Source organism: Sebastes umbrosus, chromosome 16 (genome assembly GCF_015220745.1).
Source record: "Sebastes umbrosus isolate fSebUmb1 chromosome 16, fSebUmb1.pri, whole genome shotgun sequence".
Taxonomy (NCBI): domain Eukaryota; kingdom Metazoa; phylum Chordata; class Actinopteri; order Perciformes; family Sebastidae; genus Sebastes; species Sebastes umbrosus.
This window is the reverse complement of record NC_051284.1, coordinates 12,588,575-12,611,888: the sequence shown is the minus strand read 5'-3', so window position 1 is coordinate 12,611,888 and position 23,314 is coordinate 12,588,575. Positions and strand designations below refer to the sequence as shown.

General features: G+C 41.8%; 1 protein-coding gene across 2 annotated transcripts; it reads right to left on the bottom strand.

Moving 5' to 3' along the window:
- Window positions 1-1,431: 1,431 nt before the first annotated feature.
- On the bottom strand, window positions 1,432-21,793 carry plcb2 (phospholipase C, beta 2). Of its 2 annotated transcripts, none has more exons than XM_037796189.1 (32): window positions 21,591-21,793; window positions 21,325-21,402; window positions 20,575-20,643; window positions 18,776-18,916; window positions 18,283-18,362; window positions 18,114-18,167; window positions 17,946-18,021; window positions 17,571-17,671; window positions 16,988-17,148; window positions 16,749-16,895; window positions 16,492-16,649; window positions 14,592-14,674; window positions 14,331-14,415; window positions 12,854-13,067; window positions 12,655-12,752; window positions 12,458-12,554; window positions 12,273-12,357; window positions 11,968-12,092; window positions 11,532-11,683; window positions 10,876-11,040; window positions 10,646-10,745; window positions 10,371-10,475; window positions 10,126-10,190; window positions 9,662-9,752; window positions 9,017-9,529; window positions 8,615-8,798; window positions 7,904-8,045; window positions 6,270-6,334; window positions 5,675-5,734; window positions 5,391-5,448; window positions 3,750-3,833; window positions 1,432-2,230 (listed from the first exon to the last, which is right to left on the bottom strand). In XM_037796189.1, the coding sequence occupies exons 1-32, from the start codon at window positions 21,672-21,674 to the stop codon at window positions 2,060-2,062; spliced, it is 3,891 nt and encodes a 1,296-aa protein (XP_037652117.1). In that variant the 5' UTR covers window positions 21,675-21,793; the 3' UTR covers window positions 1,432-2,059. The 2 variants fall into 2 exon arrangements, with proteins under 2 accessions (XP_037652117.1, XP_037652116.1); XM_037796188.1 differs by having other exon boundaries at window positions 8,984-9,529; window positions 21,591-21,792.
- Window positions 21,794-23,314: the final 1,521 nt, after the last annotated feature.

Below are 23,314 nucleotides of genomic sequence, written 5' to 3'. Positions count from 1 at the left end.
GAATTAAACAAAAACACTTGTTTAGGGTTAGGCAACAAAACCATTTAGTTTGGTTTAGGGTAAAAAAAAAACATGGTTGGGCTTAAAATTACAACATTTATCCAGTGAAAATGGACACGGAACACAAACAACCAGCTGTTTGTAAAGTGAAAGTGAAACGTAACGCACGGAACACAAACAGCGGTCTCCTGGATGAAAAGCCCTGTGTTGTTGGACCCATCTAACATCCCTCCCACCCACCGATGCATCGCATACCGGTGCTAAAGGGTGCCTTGTGCGGCGGTATCGAACACCGAGGGTCTTGACAAAGCGTCGGTATTTGACGCCCTGGGAATGAGAACGGGCTGTTCATTTCTCTTGCTTTTGAGCAACAGCTTAGACTGTGCTTACAGAGGGCAGCTTTGCAGGTGTGAACGTGGGTAACTGTAAGAGCGTGAACGGGGCATTCCTGAAAAAAGAGAGCATTTCTCTCAGTGAGTATTACATACAGATTAGTATCCTGCTTGTGATCAGGTTTTTGGTGCATACCAATTACATTTTGTGCATGTAAATCTCATATCCTGGTTCCAGACACCTGGATATAGCTGGAGTGCTGCTAGAAAATGAGATGCTGTGGCTGTAAACACCTTATCCAGGTTTCTGATAACTTTTCTGCCATGCACGCAGGTGTGTCTCCAACTCAAATGGCCAGTAAAACAAAAAAATATGATAATAAACAAGGACAGTATGCTGATGTTTCATTCAAGCAGCAAACGGAAATGTCAGATTGTACAGAATGACACTCCTGCTCTGATGCAGATAAACATAAACCTGGATAATGTCATGTAAACAGTGCTATCATTAACCAGACTTGTCTGTGTTTCTCTATGTTTACATCATATGACCAAAACCAGACTAAAGACTGGAATGTAAACATATTCAGTACAACTTACCTGTAAAAATAAATGAAAAAGACACATATACAGTGTAAAGTACAGTTTATTAAGAACTAATCATCACAAGAAAAATGATGCAGAGGGATTATTGATGTATTGGTGCTGCCTGTTGTGTATTTCCATTGTCATGGCTCTAAAGGACCTTTGTCCCACTTAAACCTGAAGTAGGCAGACTGTTTTTTGGCATCGTTGGGCAAAAATTCCATAATAACCTTTCGGCATATTTTAATTCAAGTGTTCTGAGAGATAACTAGACTTCTGCACCTCCTCATGGCTCTGTTTTCAGGCTTTAAAATATCTTGCCCATGACAGGAGACTTTGGCCAATGACAGGTCATTTGAGAGAGAGAGCGTTCCTATTGGCTGTTCATTCTACGGAGGCAGCTGTCAATCACTCGCGATCTCCGATCAAACGGTCAAACTAGGCAGCGCTTATCAAATATGAATCAATATTCTGTTACTGTAATGCCTATTTCTCGCCTCAAATGTTTCCAGAAACGTCTTGTGTCAGGATATAGCGAACGTTTTATAAAAACAACTTTTTAAAATCATATTTATCGCCAATTTTACCCACTGCAGCTTTAATGAGTAAATGTAGCTTTTTTTGCTGCAAAACCTGCTTTACAACTGCAACACCGAAATCTCAGAGTGAGTTTGCTGTGGCTTCATGGAGTATCACACACCATGTGCCGAAGTGTGACAGATGGAGTCATTGTCTCAATTCAGCCGGCAGACTCTGATAACCCATTTTTCTTGCTACATTTATTCCTATTTTGGAACTCATTAAGAGAACAGAAGGGAGACTGTGAGTACCAAACTAAACCGTTTAGTGATGGGCTTTCATCTGGAAGATATTTTTTCGCTGTATTAGGGTATTTTTTTGTTGGTGAAAAGCAACAGAAAAAATAGAATTAAAAAGAAAAATGAAAATCATTTCCAATTGCTCAAACTTTTGGTCTACAGGACATCCACGAAAACATCATTATGGCTCTCAAAAGCGCTCTCTCTATGAATAGCACCTCTAAATTGAAATTTCACACAGCGCTAATTGAATCTTCTACTATTTAGTTATGGTAAGACTTTAGGTTATTGAAAGAAGATGTAAGAGTGTTAAAAAAGGCACACCTAACCCAGGAAGACATCTCCATAGAAGCCCACTCCCTCCACCTTCTTGTCTCCAGCCTGGTCGACCAGTTCAGGAAAGTGAGCCCCCACACAGACGTTGACAGCCTCCTTCCCCTCTGCTGGCAGAGACCTCAGCTTCTGATCGTGCTCCTTTAGGGCCTCCTGATTGAGCTGCACACACAGGGGCCAAAGCTTAGTTAGAGGTTACAGGCTTGTCGAAAGGACACATTGACATTTTTCATGGTTTCTTTCCTCTAAGGTGCTCATCATAATCTTTAGAGAATGGATTTGGCACAAGTAAAAATAAAGATCAGCGCTAACCTCAAGCTACAGGGAACTGGCTTGAACCCAGTGGATTGATTTTAAACAAGAGTGATGATGAGCTATTTTCAGAATATTTAATAATGTGCCTGTATGAAGGAAAAACGGCTCAATACTCAATCAATGATGTTAAATACAGCAAAGATTAGCCTGCATGTTGAAAGGAAAACGTTGTCCTCATTTGTCCCTTAATCTCTTAACACTCATGCTTGAATTCCTCCCACTGCTTTCTTTCAATCAAAAACTGTATTTGTAAGCTAATACTATTGGTGAGACATAAAAACACACCATCCATCTGGCGTTCACGCGTCAATCTCTAAACTATCTGACACCTCTCTTCTCAATAATAACTGCCAACGTTTCATCAAATCAAAGCAAAGCATTGTCATGAAAGTGCTCTGACATCATTTACAGCGGTGGGAGCTTGGACTGTACTTTCTCAAATCGCCTAAACCGAATGCGTCACCATGAAATATTACGTATGAACGCTGAGTGGACAGATGGCCACGGTTGACAAGAAATTTGAAAAAAAGGGGGATTTGTTGTTGTTGGCATATTTTGACATTTTGCTTGTATTAGTCATTTATTAATCATATTGTGGGGACATACCTACCATGTAAGGGAGCGTTTCCACCACAGGAACTTTCCCAGGGGACCAAGAAAGAACTCTTAATCTGCTTTTTAACTAGGGCTGAACGATTTTGAAAAAAAATCTATTTAAGATTATTTTGACTGATATTGCAATTTGCGATATGATTTGCGCTATTTGAGGGAATTAATTAATACTCTTATCAACATGAGAGTGGGCAAATATGCTTGCTTCATGCAAATATATGTATGTATTTATTATTGGAAATCAGTTAGCAACACAAAACAATGATAAATATTGTCCAAAAAACCCTCACAGGTACTGCATTTAGCATAACAAAATATGCTCAAATCATAACATGGAAAACTGCAACCCAACAGGCAACAACAGCTGTCAGTGTGTCAGTGTGCTGACTTGACTATGACTTGCCCAAAACTGCATGTGATTATCATAAAGTGGGCATGTCTGTAAAGGGGAGACTCGTGAGTACCCATAGAACCCATTTTCATTCACATATCGTGAGGTTAGAGGTCAAGGGACCTCTTCAAAAATGGCCATGCCAGTTTTTCCTCGCCAAAATTTAGTGTAAGTTTGGAGCGTTATTTAACCTCCTTCACAAGCTAGTATGACATGGTTGGTACCAAACACAAACAGGAATGTGCAAAGGGGACTTTTAGTTTCATAGTTTAGCTCCTGAGTTCCATAGTTTTTGTTCAAAAAGGGTTATAAGTCAGAGCATCGTCCTCCTGAGTGATTCTCTCTTGGTGTCAGTGTGTCTACCTGATGAGTCAGGGTCTTGATCTCCTCCAGTGTAGCAGCCTGTTTCTTCATCAGAGCCTCTTGCTGCGGGCTGTAATCTGAAGACTGTAACAACACAATAACAAAACATGTGGCCGCTGAAAAACATCGATCTGCCGAGTGTGTGTGCATGTGGTATCAAGTGAGAGATAAAGAGCGTTCGCATGTCTATAAACAGTTCTGCTCATGTTTCTCCCGGTGTGTGTATGTGTGTGTGTATATCTAGAGAGGAATGCACCCATGGGATGCAACCTGAGCAAGAGAATCAATACAGTTAAGTCACAACAGGTTGGACTTGTCCACTTCGATTACACAGTCCTTATTGCGCCCCGGCCATTCAATACTGAGGCCGTGCTGATTAAACAAGTGATTGTGTTATAAATAGTTGGCGTAATTAATGGGCAAATGCTGATTAAGTGGATCAAAATGAGCAGCAATGCGACCCTTGTGTGCGGAGGTGTGAGTGGGGTTCGCTGCTACCCAGATGGAATCTATGGGAGGGGAGCAGAGTGAAATGGCCGGGTCTTTAGCTCAAATACAACAGGTCTGCTTCTTGATGAGTGGAGCCCAGTGAGTCATCGACCACACATGGATCAGTCTGCTCCCTGTAAACAGCCTCTGAGTAATGGACAAGCCTGGCCTATGGTCAGGGCTCGTTGCACTTTCCTCAGTGGGTGAAAGGGTGAGTGTGTTTGTCTGTGTGGGTGGTTTGCGGGTGAATGGGTGTGCGTGCTCACGTGTGTGCGCGCTCACGTGTGTATGAGTGCACTTACAGTTCAACAATGTGTGTCTGTAAGCAAACATGTGAATGTGTGTGAACATGTGTTCAGATGTATGAAAGGAAAGCGCCGTAACATGCCTTTTTCTTCCATGTTTTGTTCAGTTCTTAAAGACATCTGCTGTAGCTTTAGACCTGCTATTTCTTTTAAAGGGGTAGTCTGACATTTTGAGATGTAAGCTTATTCACTTCCTTGCTGAGAAGTTAGATGAAAAGATTGATACCACACTCATTTTTGTCCGTTAAATATGAAGCTACAGCCAGCCATGCTGGTAGTTGATTTTGTAACCTTTGGGACGGATCCAGGCTAGGTGTTTCCCTCTGTTTCCAGTCTTTATGCTGAGCTAAGCTAACCAGCTGCTTACTCCAGTTTCATATTTTCCACACAAACATTGAGAGCGGTATCTTCTCATCAAATTCTTGGCAAGAAAGCGAATAAGCGCATTTTAGAGCTGCAACGATTAATGGATTAGCTGAGAACTATTAAATTAATCACCAACTATTTTGATAATTGATTAATCGGTCGAGTCATAAAAAAAGTCAAACTTCTCTGATTCCAGCTTCATAAATGTGAATATTTTCTGGTTTCTTCACTCCTCTATGACAGTAAACTGAATATCTTTGAGTTGTGGACAAAACAAGATATTTGAGGACGTCATCTTGGGCTTTGGGAAACACTGATCGTCATTTTTCACCATTTTCTGACATTTTATAAACCAAACAACTAATCGATTCATCGAGAAAACAATCGTTAGTTGCAGCCATAGCGCATTTCCAAAAATGTCAAACTACATGCCCAGAAAGGCTAAATCTGATACTTTCAATGGATTTAAAAGACTACTTACTGCACCGTCAGACTGGCTCGGCTCATCCAACACCTCTATGCTCATTGCCTTTTTCAGCCTAAGAGAAGATAATTATAATTTTCAATTAGAGCTCTTGCACATACTGTTAGAAATGAATCAAATCAAGCCACACTTTATGCAATGCCATGTGGCAGAGTGGTAAGAACATTTGTCTCCTCATATTTCTTTTCATCTTTGGACAAGAAGCTGCAACACGGTGAGAGGAACGGCAATGAATGGAAACACGCCAAGTAACTGAAGGCAAGGTCATGCTGCGAACTCACTTTGCTTTCTCTGAGGACGACTGTTTCGAGAGCGTTTTCTTCTTATTCTCTTTGGCTTCACTGCAAAACAAGGCAAAGACAGAAAGTGAGAACTCCTGCTTGATGCAAATTCGAAAAAATGAAAAGTGTCCTTATAAAACAACCTTTTCCCTTCAAACAAGAGTTGCAGGACTGTGTGTCTCCGGTGTGACCTTTTCTTTACAGTGACGGGGAGGCTTAAATGTGATGTTATAGTGTCTGTGTGGACAGGTAGATTACCAATACTGCCTTCGCTTCCCTACCGCTGTTTAAACACCTGTTGGATAATGCTTGTCCTGAGATAACCATCTGCCAGCTGTGGACTTGGGATAACACACACACACACATCCAGAACACCATAAGCCAGCCAAGGACATTGGAAGACCTTCGCATAGAGGTGATTTATTCAAGATTTGATGGTATTGTCTGTTCAAAATGTCAAACGTTTCACCTCAGATGACACACAAACGCAGTGTCACACCAAAATCTCAAGGCACAGATTGGATAGACTCAGCAAAGCCCTCTGCACTCTCAGTGTGTACAGCATGTCCCAAATGTGTTGTATGTGTGCTCACACCTCTCCAGGGTCTTCAGTTCAATGGTGTGTCTCTCTGTGGCCATCTCCAACAGTTTGGCCAGTCTCTGTCACAATAGAAGGAGGAAGTGACACAATCACAGTCAAGATAAAGCTAGAAAATGAGACTAGAGTAGCTCTAAATAACAATGTGTGTGATTAAAGTCTCTCTCCAGACAAAACTTCAGCCCTCGGTTGTTAATTTAGATGAACTTTGGCTTTGCGTTTAATGAGAGCACTTGGCCCAAGGCCTGTGGGATGCTAACTCTCACCTCACTCCGCAGCACTTCTACAGTACAGTCTACACTCTGTCTAATGAGTTGGCAACCTTTAAAAAATTACCTGATCGACCCTTCATTTCCATTCAGAACTTTTGCAAAGAGTACCCCTGAGCGCCTGCAGCGGCTACTCGCCTGTGATGCTCTAATAGGTAGTGAGAGGTAAAATGAGGTGCTCCATGGGAGACGTGAATGCATCCTGAGCCATGGAAATGAATCCTATTTTTGGGATGAATCATTAGATGTAATAAAGAACAGCCAAGAGGTGGCTATGAGGAGAGTAATGGTTGGATGAGGAGCACATGAGAGCAGGTTACAATAGGACGAGGAGCAGATCTTGACTTTCAGGTACATATTTAATAATCTTCATATGTGGATCAAATTTAAAAATAGACACTGATGACGCATTTGAGATTATAGCACATTAAAGTGCATTATACTCTATGAAAAAATGCACAGTTCCAAATATTCTTGCAAGAAAGTTAATTAGATAAACAGCAATAGTTTTCTGATTTTATTGTGCTCCTACACAGATGAGCCTACTTCTGATCAGGCAGCAAAATGACAGATAAAAAGTGTTGATAAAAAGTATTTTTCATCCTTTACTTAAACAAAAATATCAACACCACGATGCAATATGTTCTGGTTGAGATGGAGCAAATAATTACGATTATTTATTTGGCTTTTTGCGGTTTGGGCCGTTGCGGTTATATGGTATCCACTGAAACCATTCGGTTACCAAGGCGTATAACAATGCATCTTATTTTTTTTATTATGTTTTATATGAAAATCTTAATTTGGAAATTAGCTTGTTTGCAACAAGTTGCTTATTTACACATCCAGCAGTTAGAGAGCAACATCATCATTCATTTGGGGTCGGATTTCTGTCCACCTGACGAATTTGAGTTTAATATTTACTCTCTTTTAGCTCTGTTTTGGTCTCTACCAACTCCTGAGGGGAAATATCTGTCTCTTTAGCTGCTAAATGCTCCACCACCAGCTAGTCGCTAACTTGACTGTTTGGTGCTGAGCAGTACAGTGTAGTGTACAGTGGTTTTTTACAGCTTTTTCATTGAACACTGAACCAAAAACAGTAAAGTTGCAGGCCGTAAAACCAAAACAATGAGCTGAAAGACACTAAAACGCTCTGTAGAGGTGAGGGGAACTGCAGAGACACTAAAAGAAGTTGATAATTCTCTGTGCTGTTGCCACTACGAGCGACACCTTTCACATTCACGTAGTCAACTGACCCCTCGTTAATATAAGAATATTGATCAGTGCAGCTTTAAGGACAGTACTTGAGTAAATGCACTGATTTACTTTCCATCACTAATGTCTTTTTTTCTAATTTTTACCAACCTCTGTAGCGCACTGCTCTTTCTTTTTCTTCATCTGGTCACACTGCTCCGTCCACAGAGCTTGCAGCTCAACTTGCATTTTTTCCTTCTGCTCCTGCACCCGCTCCGTCTTCACGCTGGAGTCAGAGTTGTTTCTCCCTCCCCTGGAGGAAACATAACATGATACAACATAACAGGACACATGCAAGGGGAGTAAGGTTTATCGACTAACAGCCACTATCCCTGCAAGTACAGAAATTAATGTGCAACCGTGTGGTTACTGGAAATCCTTTACAGCAACGCTCATTTGGCCTTGAATAACACATGTTTTGTCCTGAAAAGCTTAGCGTGGAGGGCTGTGCACAAGAGGCACTGCAGCCCATATTCATTTAGCCTCTAATATTCTGCTTCAGCTGGAAAAACACATTAGCCGAGGAATATTCTTTGTGCTTCTAAATATGATCTCATTAATGAGACTGACCAAAACAAAAACAACTTCATTAGTGGGTCAGTATTAATATGCTGCTGAATGAACAGACCAGTCTTTGGTGAATGACTAAACTTGAGCAACTGGACAGACGGATCTAAGCACTCTGAAATTATTACATGACACCTCTCCTCCACAAACACTATCTAATTGTCTTTTGTCAAACATTTCTTTTTCTCTTACCACATTTCAGCTAGAAATTGACTCAGAAAAGACAAAACATAGGAAAAGAATTAACCCCCTTACTCTTTTTTCTTCACCGAGGCCTTCTTCTTGACGGCCTTGAAGGAGTCGGAGTATTTCTGAATAAGATCCTCTCCTTTTTTCTGATACTTCTTCTCTGCCTCTTTCATGTCTCTCTCTTGACGCTTGATGACCTTCAGATAGTTCTTGTGCTGTGTCAGTTCTTCAGTAGTCACAGTCGAAGGCTCTGCAGCATAAAAACACAGGGCTTTGAGAATCCTCCTACCTGTGTCGGCAGTGGATATGCAGTTTTGATAGTATTCAATAAAATAAGTCTAAATTGGTCTAAATTTTCCTTCTCAGGGATCTTTACCTACAGTGTACTGATAAAAAATTATGATGAATGTAGCACATGAAGCACTTCGGTGTTACCTTCGCTGCATGTCGGCGGCTGAGATGAGTCACCTGATCCTGCAGACTCGGGTGATGCACTTGCTAGACAGGGCAAGGGCACAACAGCAGGCTCTACAGCAGCAGGCTCTAACGCAGCAGGCTCTTCAGCAGCAGGCTCTACCGCAGCAGGCTCTTCAGCAGCAGGCTCTACAGCAGCAGGCTCTTCAGCAGCGCTGGCAGCTTCGGTGCCTGGTTTATCATCTGAAGCAGGCTCAGGGTTTGTACTGGAGTCGTCCACCGGCTCCTCTTTGGTTTCAGGAGCTGGCTCTGGAGCTGCTGCCTCCTCAGGGGCTGCCTCCTCGGTGGAAGGAGAGGCTTCGGGGAGGGCTTCGGGGACGGCTTCAGGTGTGGCATTTCCTGCGTCTGGGGCTGTATCTTCAGCAGGAGTGTTGTCAGGAGTTTGAGGAGGTTCTGCTGCAGGTTGTGGAGTGTCTTCTTTTGCTTCTTCTGCACTTGCCTCTAGTGGAGACTGGGGTGATTGGTCATTGTCGTCAACTAGCGGTGTAGCTTCGGGTGCTGCATTTTCTACGGGAAGTGGAAAGTGTTCAAATACAGCTTCTTAATTCAGTACTAAAGACCTATTACAAGAGCATTATTAAAGCTCATTATCTTTCAAAAATAAACTCTGGACTGTGTCCCATTCTTAAGCTTCATTACCTGCAGCAGGGGCCTCGCTTTCCTTAGCTTTGTCCGTGGGGGTTTGGACCGCAAGAGGCATCTCATAGGGAGAAACGTAATCAGAGGATGACTGCGTGGGCCAAAAAGAAAGGACAAGAACATCACAATCTAATGAGGCTGGTCATCTTCCAGGATGTGAATTAGTGCTGTTAAAGGCACAGTGTGTAGCATTTCGGGGGATGTATTGGAAGAAAATGAAATATAATATTGATAAGTATGTTTTCTTTAGTGTAAATATATGAATCGTTGTGTTTTCGTTAGCTTAGAATGAGCCGCACATGGGAGAAGTTTCCGTTGGTTTCAATCTGCAACATCACCGCTAGATGCCGCCAAATCCTACACACTGGCCCTTTAAGGATTTAAGGGAGACCTGGGGACATTGCTGATATGTCAATTTTAGTAGATGACGGCTGAATTAAGTTTCCTTTTGCTGCATTTTTTACCTCCTTTGGGGCCTTTGCGGTCTTCTCTGTTCCCTTTGTTGGGTTAAATAAGGCATCTGTGAAATCTGTGGAAGAATCAAATGCGTCAATAATTCACACTTTAACCAAATAGAAATGCGAATGCTGCCAAGCTCCACACATCCAAACTAAATTAGCCTTGTCCCTGACTGTCACTCTAACAACATGTACTCAATTGCAGCAGAGACATTTTCCTTAGCAGAAACCCAAAACAAAAAGCTAAGCACCTGCGAAGGCAGCAGGGATGTAGTCCTTGACCTCGATGTACACAAAGAGAGCAGGCAGAGTGAGCGCCATGTTGCTCTCACTGTGCAGGCAGATGTGATGGAAACCTGGAGGCCATAAAACAAACCTCTGTGATTTAAAAACAAGGCAGCAGCTCCTCTGATCCAGAAGCGTCTTAGCAAACATTCTGAGGCCTTGGATGACTCAGTAGCGTTTTTAAATTATGTAGATTAGATGAAGCGTGAAGTGAGGTGTTTATTTTCTCGGTTTCACCTACCTGATTGGATGGCATCAAGCGGGATGATCCTGTGTCCCAAGAATTTACCGTTCTCCTCGTGGACTACAATTCTTAGAGAGGCCATTTCTGGGAGCAGAATCTACACATCATAACAACAACAAATATATTAAGACCAACAGCAGTAGCGACATACGGAGTTTAAATGGCTGAACACATTTAACCCACGAATGTATTTGAGCATATTTGAACGTGTTTCTACTGACACACACCTTCTCAAAAACAAAAGGCTCCTCGTTCCACACTGGGTTGATGGCGTTGGGTGTGGTGGACCACTTGGTGCGATATTTCTTCTTGGGGTCTCCCGGCAGCCCAATCACCTCCACCTCGACTCCCGTTTTCACGCTCTTGTCAGACAGAAACTGTCCCGAATAGATCTAGTGAGGTGTGCGAATGAGATTTGATGACATACATGAGTGAAGTGGCTGACAGTATGGATGTCCTGTTGTGTGGACCCGTGTTCAGGACACAGTGGGTATAAATAGAGCTCAGGTTTTCACTCATGCGGAGTCTGCTGAATACCAGGAACCATATATCAGTCTCAGCAGGAAGCTTGTATTATTACAGACTCATCTACACACACAAACACACAAACACACACACACACACACACAGACTTCCCAAGGCTATTGAGGCTAATTTAGTGCTCGATTCAGAAGAGCAAAAACAGCTCTCAGCTACACACATATTGCATTAGTTTCCCTACAATGCAACACCATAAAATGATGCAGCTTTAGTGTATGAACAATTTTTACCTCTCTTTTTAACTTTCTGTAGTTAGGTATCACAGATATTAGGATACCTATGCCGAACACACCACGGGGATTGTTAAAGTGAGAAAAGCATAACAACAAGGCTGTGAACCTGCCTTTATGGTCAGTGTGCTTGCCACCACTGTGTCTATCCTGTCACAGAATGGGTCAAACTTCTTGTCGCTGCGACGCAGAACGTCGTGCTTGAGCAGGTAGCCCGTTCTGCCATTGAATTCAAACAGAGCCATGTTCAGCTGCATGGGGAAATCTGAAAATATACACAAGACAGCCCTTTCATGCCCCCTCTCTTCAACACGAGGAGGAGCAGCAGCAGCGAGCATTTGGGATGCAAAGCACAGCAGAGGCCGTGCAGCACAAAGACGTGCAACACTGACATGCTGTGGTAGAAAACAGAAGCTCAGGTTTAAAAATATAGCAGAGCATTAAAACATGTCAGACTCAAGTGGCGATTAAAGAGAAGCAGCGAATGGTTACATCCCCTCATGTAGGGCAGCAAAGTGGTTTATCAGTGCATTGTGTGTCCATTTCTACCCATCGTCTGGTAGTTGAGCGCCACCATCTGGCTGCCTACGTTCCAAAAAGGCTGGGGGCTGTAGTTGGATGAGTCCATTCTTGTTCCTTTGGGGTAAATCCGGCTCATCTGCCTCTTATTGTATCTGAGAAAGATGGTTTAGGAAGTTTTATATCTCTGTATTTGTATGTGAACCAGGACACTCTTTTGGCACCATAAAGAAACATATTTTGGTCTAATTTATGTGCGAATTTAAAGCAAATTCAGCCCATTTAAAACACAGGTTGCCATATTATAGAGCAGCTACAGCACTCCTAAAGGATACTCGACAAATTCAACAGCAGTCTTGGAAATCATTGCCTCCCCTCTGGTCTCCACAAAAGATGAGATGACGTAACTCTTGTCTTTCTCTGCGAAGGAAGAAAATAATTGTGTAACTCAAATTGACTTGGATTTGTTTACCTGTGAAGTATAGTTAGTTTGGGTTAAATTTATGACGCAAAGACATACTTCTGGCATTGTCAAAAGAGATGAATTTGGTGGGCTGGATGTAGTTGACGATGGATGACATCGCCTCATAGGATGTGACTTCTTGTCCAGCTGTTCCCTGTGGGGGATTGACAGGAAGTTAACTGATGCTTGAGCGGTTTTAGCCGGACGCAGATGATGTATAGCAATAAAATTGTCATCGCAACTGCATGCTTTACCTCATCTGATGTCTTCATTTTCTCCTCGTCCTGTTCCTCTGTCTCCTCTTGCTCCTCGGTGTCCTCCACAGCTGCGTCCCCCACAGCTGCGTCCCCCTCTGGTTCAACATATAACCATAATGTCAGTGACACCTGAAAGATAACTACACAGGTCTATTTTTCAAACGTAATCTGATTTGGCTAGATTTTCACAATCCACCTTGGTTCTCCTGGGTGCTGGGTGCTGGGTTGGCAGGATCCTGGGGAGTGGTGTTTGGGTCCTGGGTGGGTGCAGCTGTGGTTGTGGTCTGGTCAGTGACTGCAGTGCTGGGTTTTTTAGTCTGGGTCGGCTTTTCGTGGCTGCCCTTCTTGTTCTTGATGAGGATTTTACCCATGAGCTCAGATGGGCTGGGGATCTGCTGGCCCGGCTTCAGCTGGATGGTACAGATAAATAGAAAGAAACCTAAAACTAACTTGGGGTAAAAAGTGACAATGCAATAACTACAATAACACTGTAGCACAAAGCAAGGTCAAGTCCTCAGTACTGTCTTTGGTAATGTGCAGATTTTAAAAGGAAGGGTTTGGTATCGATACGCCCATCTTTGAACTCAAGCTTAATTTTGATGAAGTAGTGTGTCCCAAATTGTGTGCATACTGCATGCGTACTTTGTAAGGGCAGCTGTAGTGCATACTAAAAGTAAAAACAAAAAGTATGCAATTTGGAACGCAGCGTTGGTTTGTGTGGCTGCTTTCCTTGCAGGTACTGGAGTTGGGCGTGGCAGACGGTCATCAGTAAAACGGCAACTCCTGGGCCCTGTGAGCCAGTGCTCTTTTAAAAACCCTCCTGGAGCTCAGCTGATGGTTCTCTCTCCTCCCTGAGATGCCGATTTGGTTGGTTTGTGTTGCTGCACCACACAACATTGCACTTACACACTTTTCCACACATGCACTCACCTATATGGCTGAACTTACCGATTCCACATGCCACTGCTGGTTTTCCTCTTATGTTGACACAGACTCGCAAGATGAAAACAATACAAGCGTCGCTGTCGTGGTAATTACACACATTTTTAAAAAATAAATTCCAATTTTATTTTATATTATCATGTACACCAAAAAGTGCAGGATCAAAAAACAAACATCTTTAACCTTGTTAAAATGTTTTTAAGGGGAAAGAAATCATTCAAATCGTATTAATGGATTTAGTATTTCTCTCGCAGCATTATTTTGCTGACTGTGTGGAAGGGGCTATAAAAACGCATTAAGACCATCATATCAGAAAATAAAATGTACACACTTTGTTTTGGATGCCAACCAAAAATGTATTAGGGGGCTGGGGTTGGGGTACTTCTGAATCATGACCTCAGCATTTCTCATATGAGACCATTAAACATGTCCTCTCTTTGACCCACGAATACAAACACATGTAGTACTCCCCTCCACACAAAACACACACAGAACTGAGAGGAAGTGATACAAATCAGTTGGGTACAGCAGCCTATGAGGGGTCATGTAGAGATAGGAAAGAGGACTTTCTTTCCCATGTGTTGCCTTCATGACACAGACACACAGCATTCCAGGAAAATCCTCATCTAATTTATCAAACAAAGTGTTCTGTTTAACAACCCCTCCCCATTTGTAAACTTTATCTATCAGTATTATTTTGACAGCGAGCTGTGTTGCAGCAGTGTACTCACAGGGTATTTGTCCAGCGGATCTGTCAGCAGGGCATCGCCAAATATGGTTTTGCAGTAGTTGGCCATCTTCTCCTGCTGTTTCACTCTGGAACAAAGCAGATCAGCACCTGTTACTGTCCTTTACTGGCAGAACGAAAGGTTCAATTACATCCTCAATATGCTCCATCAATATTCCGTTAGGGATAACAGCATCAGAGCATTATGACGTTGTGTTAATAGTATTACATGGCATGAGTTCATGGAAAAGCTTTCAGGTCTTACGAGTCGACGTGGTTCTCGAATGAGAGGATGATGGGATACGGTGATGTCTTGAAGGCGCTCTCAGCGATGGCCTCAATCACATCCTGTCATCAAAAAACACATCAGTTGTTCTTTTTTTGCATTTAACTAGACTTTTATTTGAATTAAAGGGATAGTTCTGGTGTTTTGAAGTGGGGTTGTACGAGGTACTTATCCATAGTTGGTGTATTACCTACAGTAGATGACGGTCGTCGTACCCACCGTGTTGAGAAACAGACAGGAGTACCAACACCGGAGCAAAGCAGTATAGTGCTGTAGACGGGGACGGCAGAAAATGTGTTTTAGAAAATATTCTAAATATAGCGCACACTTAAACGGATATCAATTTTTTTAGTTGAGCCTTTCTTTTAGGTGGTTAAAATCCGTTTTTGTGCCGTCCCCGTCCACAGCACTGTATTGCTTTGCTCCGGTGTCGGCACTCCTGTCTGTTTCTCCAAACTGGGGCGTGCCAACTGTCATCTACTGTAAGTAATACACCTACTATGGATAAGTAAATCATACAACCTCACTTCAAAACACCCAAAATATTCCTTTAAGATTAAAGAGACACAATGGGCAAGAGAGCTATAGAAAACAAAAATAAGCTGGTGACACAGCAGCAACACCAAAAAACAGACCAACAGACTGTTAATCGTGACTATTCTCCCAAAACATGAAGAGAGAAAACGTGACAAAATGCAGATGCCCTGTAGTCTGCTCCAAACCTATCACATCTAGAGGCTGACAGTAAACTGAACAGAGGTGTTGTGTCCGGGCCCCTGGGACTGTGGAGCGTCGGCTGCCCTTAAATGGAAGTGTTGAGAGTGAGAGGATGACTGGGTTGCCTGCCCGTGTGTGTGTGTGTATGTGTGTGTTACTGTTTACTTTTAAGCCTTCACACTCTTTTGCTCTTTAATGTGGACATCAATAAAAGGAGATCAGTGAATTTATAGGCTAGATATCCATTACACATTGCGGCACTCTTTGGTCATGAACAAAGAGTGCCTGGCAAGTGAATACATGAAGATGTCATAATGAAACATTGCAAACTGTGCTCACAGGACACCAGGGGTTGGCCATTTACTTGAAAAGGCCCATGATTTATGATAGACAACAGCAAGGACATGCTCACTTGAAGTGGGTTGGGCTTAAACAAATAAGTGAAGTCGTCTATACTGCTTTATTTTCTGGGTTCAATAGTTTTCCACTGCTCATTATAGGCATAAGTTGAGCTGTCCACAAAATATACAATAATAAACTGTTTATGGTCCCAATGGTCATATTGCATGACTTTTATTTAAAGGTGCTACATGCAAGATTGGGAATATTTCTACTGTCTCAACATGGAGACATGAGATGTAGCTAATGATGCAAACCGAGCTAAACGTGAAAACAACGGCAACACCGCTGACAGAGCAAACAGTGTTAACCCGGGGGGTGGGGGGGGACCGGAGAGTCAGTGCTATGCTTCCGCCATGGTGCCGTCGGTCAGCATATGACGTGAGCTAGCCAGCGGGGCACGCTCACATGCATGAACATGCACTTCTCTATGTATTTACGCAGCAAATAATTGTTTGCTGCCATTATAATGCTCTGGATATTGTATAGAGCACCTTTAAAAGTGGAGGTTGTGTATATAATGAAGAGTCTATGATAAAAATCAATGAAAAAAAGAGAAAAAAGCTATTGATAAAAATCTGAAAAGCTCTCTTGACCTTTTGGCATGCACTTTTGAAACTAACTTAATTTACATCCCTTTTGTTTAGATTGTGCAAGATCTAGAAGGCTGATGTATAAAAAAAAATGTCAATATGTTAAAAGTTATGTGAGACGTAGTGTATGACACCCGACTGAAGGCGTGCCCAAAACCACATGTAACCACCTTGAAGAGGATCTCAGTTGTCATGGTGAAGCCGTGGGTAATGATGGGCTCTTCATCTGGAGGTTTGCCCTTCCAGCAGTCCAGCTCCAGACAGCGGCAGCCGGACAGCAGACATTGACGGTACATCTCCGGAGAGGACACGCCGGAGAACTGACCGGCTGCAGGGTGACAGACAGAAAAATACCCCCTAAATGAGCCTCAGGCCAGTTGATCAGGTATGAGAAGTTAAGAGCTAAAATCAAAGTGGTGTATGTGACCTGTCAGGTACGTGTTGTGGGAGGACTTGATGAAGTAGTGGGGTATAGGTTGGGCCATGTCATGAGACCTGGCCAGCGTGTCCTGCATGACAACAGACGTCTCCGGCCCCATCAGGAAGAATAAGAGACCCTCAGGAGAAATCAGATCTGCAAATGAGACGCATTGAAGTATTTAAAACAAAAGTACAAAAGCATTATCCAACCTCCATCTATCTAAATCTATCATCAATGAATCTCACTTCTGTTTGAATTAGAGGAGAAGGGTTCATATTTGTCCATCAGAGCTTTGATCTGGTCCTGCCGCAGACGTGGAAACAGCTCCTCGTTGAGCCGAGAGTCCCTCTGTTTCTCGTTGAGGAACTTGGTGAAATTCTCCTTCGTCATGGTGGGTTTGTTGGAGCTGCAGGGCACAGTGATGCGTGACAATCACATGGACACTGCACGTAATGTTCCTCCTGACAATCAAGGCCCAACGCATGCCACCTGAGCCACTGGTGAAGCATGAGGTCGGCATAATGTAATCAGGTGTTTCTGGCTTTGTGCTACCAAATTAGAATAAGTAAAGAAGTAAGTTTCTGGCTTCATAACTACTAGTTCACCACAAAATGATGATGATAAAGACAATCACAACAAAATTAAGTCTTTTTTTGTGTTGAAAATTAACTCAAAAACAAAAATGCAAGATAAAATTATAAGAATATTTTATGAAATTAGCTACAATGGGTGCGTATTTTGAAAAACTAAAGGATATAAGATGATGGATCGAAGCTTATCCAGCCTTATCAGAAGATAATCAATGAAGCAGAGGAGAGGTCGACTCACTAACAAGTGAAGATCTCATAGATCTCAGGCCGAGGGCAGAGGTTTGCCAGAAAGGCCTTGAAGGCAGTCTCAGTAAAGACGTCAGGCTTCATGGTGTCATGCTGAAATGTAAAAACACATTATCTCTATCATTTCAAAAGAGATTTGTGATTCTGCGCAGTGTATGTCAAAATAAAATTACAATCGTTTAGCCAAATTTTACTGCAGAAGTCTGAGTATCTTATAATACACTAAAAAAAATAACAGTCAAAACCCACAACAAACACCAGGACAATATGGTGAGAAGGTATAAAAAAAAGTGCAGTAAAAGAATCTTGAAAGATAGTCTGCCTTAGAGCAGACAACCAACCCAACAAAATGTCTATATTTTCTAACCTTTCCTTTAGGGAGGTGTGCTGATGCTAAGGCACTTTCCACCCTCTTCTTATCCGCAGGGAACATCTTGTAAATACTGAAAAACAAACACAGTGAAACACTGAGTAGGAAATGTGGAAATCTACTGTACAACATCCTACACCTTCACATGATTGAACTGTAACCTACTTTTTCACTGCGATCTTGCCGTCCTTGTTGGCGTGAAGAGAAATGCGGACGTACCTGAGATTGAGCACAAAGCCTTAACGTTAACACGTGATTCTGTGTCGTACATGGTGAAATTAAAGGGATAAATTAAATACAAGCCGAACTGTCAGATGACATGATGTTCACTTACATTTTCTCCAGGAAGACGTGTCTGCATGCATTGTTTCTTGCAGCGTTGTAGGCGATCATAAGAATGTCATTTGCCCAGTTCTGATGTGCATTTAATTACAAATACAAACAGGGGTATTACATTCAATGACAACATGAATTGTGCTTGAAATGTCATTATAAAAGATTTTTAAATGGACACAAAGTCACCACTAGAGGGCATTAGTATAATAGCACCTCAGGAAATGAGAGTGGTGCATGTTGCATTGGAACAAAGCACAACTGTGATTTCATTACAGTTGATTAAATCCGGATATTGGAGTCATAAAGTCTAATAAAGACTAAAGGGGAGACAGAGGGCGCCTCATTTGGGGGAAGCAAAGGCTCATTCTATAATGGCTAATGTCCTGTTGAACAATCAGAGTAGACAGAGAGGGAGGATTGTGAGCAGCGAGAGGATGGACACAGTGCCAATAACACACACAGTCATCAGCGTATACACGGTGGCGTATTACCTGTGTCACTTTCTCCTTTGAGGCAAAGAAGTTATGATAGGTCAGATTCACTGTGTCGGGACCTGTGATGATGGTCAGAGTTTTGGCGAGATGGTTGCTGTCTGGGAAGTCCATGTTGAACACGTTGCGAACCTTGGTGTGCTGTGAAAGGCAAAAGAGAGATGTTTAGATCCAATAAGATTTAATTGGCACAAAATATACAGAGACATTTTTCAGCTGATTGTTTTTCATCTTTTCATCCTCTGTTTGCTTATAAGAGGAGATTTTGGGCTATTTTGCTTCCATAGCATGCCTTCCTTCAGACTAGTGGAAAGAAAACATCCAAAATACACATTTAGGCGTTTATTTTACTGCACGTTGTCTATTTACGTCTGTAGATTTCTCCTAAACTCAGTTTGCATTAGATAATGCCTCATTTGCATATTCAAATGAAAAATTTCAGAAAACTCTTAATGTAAGTAATCAACTGGGGAAGTTTCATGGTGATATCTACCCTATTCACATGTAGTGTCTTCAAAATGTATGGAATTTTACAATACAAATCTTTAAAGGCCGTTTTCTCAAAATGAGTTTTCTCTCATACTCTGAGCCAGAAATCTCCACTTCAGTAGGTCTTACACACACCAAACTTCCCAGTTTCATTCCTATCTATATTCTGAAGGTTCTTACAGAGGGGTTTGCTCATATATCATTCACAACCTGTTTTATAGAACATTTTATTCCTAAAAACATGGCGAAGATCGATTTTTTCATGGCTGTTGACCGTATTTTCTGATTTATGGAGTGAGAAAAAATACCCTTTGTAAAAACTTTTGAATATAATATGACAATAAAATTAAACAATAATTTTGAACCTGGCTTCATCCAATGTTCAGATTTCTGTTATGGAAATGTATGAAAGTTAGCATATATTTCATTAGATAATGCATAATTTGCATAAAATGATAGAAGACCTTTAATATAAAAAAGAACTGCCTTAATGTAAGTAATCAACTGGAGAAGTTTCATGGTGGTATCTATTAGTTAAATTTTTTCCTTATTCACCTGTAGTGTCTCCCTTTAAAGAAGTAAAATGTCTACAGCACTTGTTCAACACATGCAAATTGCTGACCAAGGCATGCAAACATATGCACACACACACACACACACACACACACACAGATATATCTACATGTACAACACAAACAGCAGCAAGAAGACCAGTGTATGAGGTACTACCTTCCTGTATCTACTACTCTACAAACAATCACTTCTATGCCACTTTCAGCACTGGAGCCACTTTCCCCCTTTCAAAAAAAAGAAAGAAAATCCTCAGGGACCAGAGAGGAAGATGTGCTTGCAACAGCACCCCGACTGGGATGATGCGGTGATCTGTGCTCTCCCCGAGGGGAATCGTTTTCAGATTTCACCTCTGAACCCTCCGTGAGGGATGACGACGGCTGCATACTGCAACTCTCTGCGGAGGCCAGCAAGGAGCGGAAAAGAACTACAGCTGTCAGATTTCGCCTCAAAAAACAACCAACAAGCAGGCTCACTCACAGAAATCTCAGAGCATGACTCAGTGTGTGGTGCGGTGTGTGTTTACTGTGTGTGTTTCTGTAGTGGGGGAGTAGCCTGGGTGCATGTGTCCATTGCTGTTTTTGCAATGCAAATATGCCCCTCGTACTAATGGGCAAACTAAGGGCTTGACATCCCATTTGCATGACTGCAGAGATTCTTACATAACAAACACACCAGTTGACTTAATTGGCTCAGAGAGCAGGTTACTACATTAAACAATTAAATAATACTGTACTCACTTTGGGAAGTTTTGCATATTTTCCTGTTCTGGTATCTCTGACAGTAGCAACATCCAGGAACGTTGTCTCCTAGAAACAAGAAGCAGAGCGTCATCTCAATTCGACATGTAGGCGCCAGTCCAAATATGGATTCACATACAAGTCATCCTTTGGCAAAGTGCAAAAACTATGGGATTTACTTTGTTTGTGTGGACAATATTTGACTGCAATGTCTCGAAACATCACAACTGCTTTTTCCATTTAAAATGGCTTTGAATGATTTAAAGTCAACATGCAGGCATGATTGAGCCCAGACAGATGAGGCACACATTTCATGCAGGCTTCACTGGTTTTGTGATGTGGTGGAGACCAGAAGGGGCCACAGTGAGAGAGCGAGAGAGAGAGAGAGAGAGAGAGAGAGAGAGAGAGAGAGATGAGATGAAGCAGTCCTCTCCATCACGTGCATCACAGTTTAGCTGCAGGATGTTGAGCCCACATCAGCACCAATCAATAATCTCCACAAGCTGCTTGGATATCAGCTCTTAGCTATCCCACAATCAAATGCACATTACACACACTCTGGATGCGAATCATTGAAACATGACCGCCTCTACTTAACATGAGTTTTAATCTGCCAGGATGTGTTTGTCTGATACACAAAAAAAGCCACTTCATTTCTATTAGTCACTAAATGGGTGTCAAAACTTCCCCACACCTCTCTGACACGTTGTGCAAGAGCTTTCTCTTCTCCAGACTCTCCGTATTGATTACCTTGCTTTGGTTGATCCAGTAGACGTAAAAACCTTTCGGATCCATCTTCATGGTGACAGGAACAGTCTTTGTGGAGTCCTGGAAGGAGACAAGGGAATTAGCGTTCACACATTTTTTTGGACATCTATTGAGTTTAAACCTCTGGAACAGATCTGTTTGACGATGATGCGTTGGTGTTAGATAATTAGAGAATAAATGTGTCCAAATATTTCCTTTTAGCTGGTATTTAATGATACAGCTTAGATTTTATTGAAATATTCACTCACCTCCGACCACTTGGTAAATCTTTCTCCTTTGACCAGGTAGTCTTTGACCTCTGGAGGCTCCAGAAAGTGTCTTTTCTTATTCATTTTGCCCTCCTAGAGTGACTTTTGTCACAGCTAAATGCTATAACTGAAATATATATCCACCATGGTCATATTGACTAGCTTATCCCTCCATCTGTATCCAAAAGATGCACTAAAATGGAGTTTAGTGCATAGCCTCTGACTGTACAGAGGACACACCCTGAGAAATATGCATTGCAAATAGTTTGCAAAAAAAACAACGTAACTTGACTAAAGGTGAAAGTGCTGCGTTCAAGCTACCTTGAATCAGAACTCTAGATTGAGCAGACAGTATTTGAAAAAAGACTGATATTAAAGAATTAATTCACCTAAATTACAAGAAAAGAAAACATATTTCATAGCTTTAAATGTATTTGCTCCAGTTGTAACGTATCTGTGTTTAATATTTCTGCAGCCACCCCACGGCAAGGGAGGTGAAATGATTTGTATTTGTGGTGCTTACAGAGTTTACAATATTAGGCCTACTAATAAAACATTTAAAAGCAACATCTCTTTCCAATAGTCCACATAAAACGTGTTGACGCTGTGTTCTGTGGCTTGAGTAACAGTCTAAGAGACGTTGCTTCTGGAGAGATACGTATGCTTCCGTTGAACTTTAAAAAATATTCTATATTTTTTCATTTTATGAGCATCAGACACAAAACTCAATTCACCTCCATTGTATTGGGGTGGAGACAGAAATCTTACACATGGATATCTCAAAACCTGGCAAATATATTCAAAAGTATGTGGTTAGACACCACTTGGGAAAAGTGAGAAAATGTTTTTTTGTAGTTTGGGTGCACTGACCCTCAATTATTGATATCCACAGGTGTTTTTCCCTCGGTAATTTGAAGTTGCTATTTGCTATCAACATACTGATTTGTATTTACAGTATGATACGTTAACATGTTATGTTGGTCCTTTTTTGTCATTAAAATATTTTTATAAAAAACATCACAATCTTAAATAACCTAAAGTCTGTGGTGATTTGTCAAATGTCTCTCCTCCGGCTCCCGACTGGCTGAACGTTTGCATTACATATTGTGTCAAGGCTTATTTGAATGGTATCCAAATGACCCGGGAACCTTTTGTTGAAACAGCAGCTGGTGTCCTGCCTCGAGTAATAAATGAGACTACATTATGACCCTGACAGGTGGTTGTGGCGTGATTTGATCAAATAAACAGTTGATGAGTAAATAAATTCCAGGCGATTTGCTGTTAACCCATTTGTGCCCGCAACTGAATTTTTAAGCGTTCTCTGGGCTTGCCTGAGGACAAATATGAAGATCAGAATTGATCAAACTGTTTGGCTAAAAAGTGAGTTTTTCTTATCATACTATATCTAGTATTTGGGCACATGCGACTACTGTTTTTGCAATAGACTCCATTTTAGTAAAAAAAAACAGTAGTCCCATGTGCCCAAAGACTAGATGATAAGAAAATGTCTGTATCTCAGAAACTGCATGAGCACAATCAAGTATTTGGTATCTATGAACTCATAACAAGTTGAATATCAAAGATATGCACACATATGCAGTGTAAAAAGGTCGGAGGATGCGGGGGAGACCGTAGCTTTGGTCTCCAGGACCGGAGTCTCAACTGTACTCTGCTCCTCTGCTCCTCTGCCTGCTTGCCTTCACTCAGCTCGCTCCACCTCACGT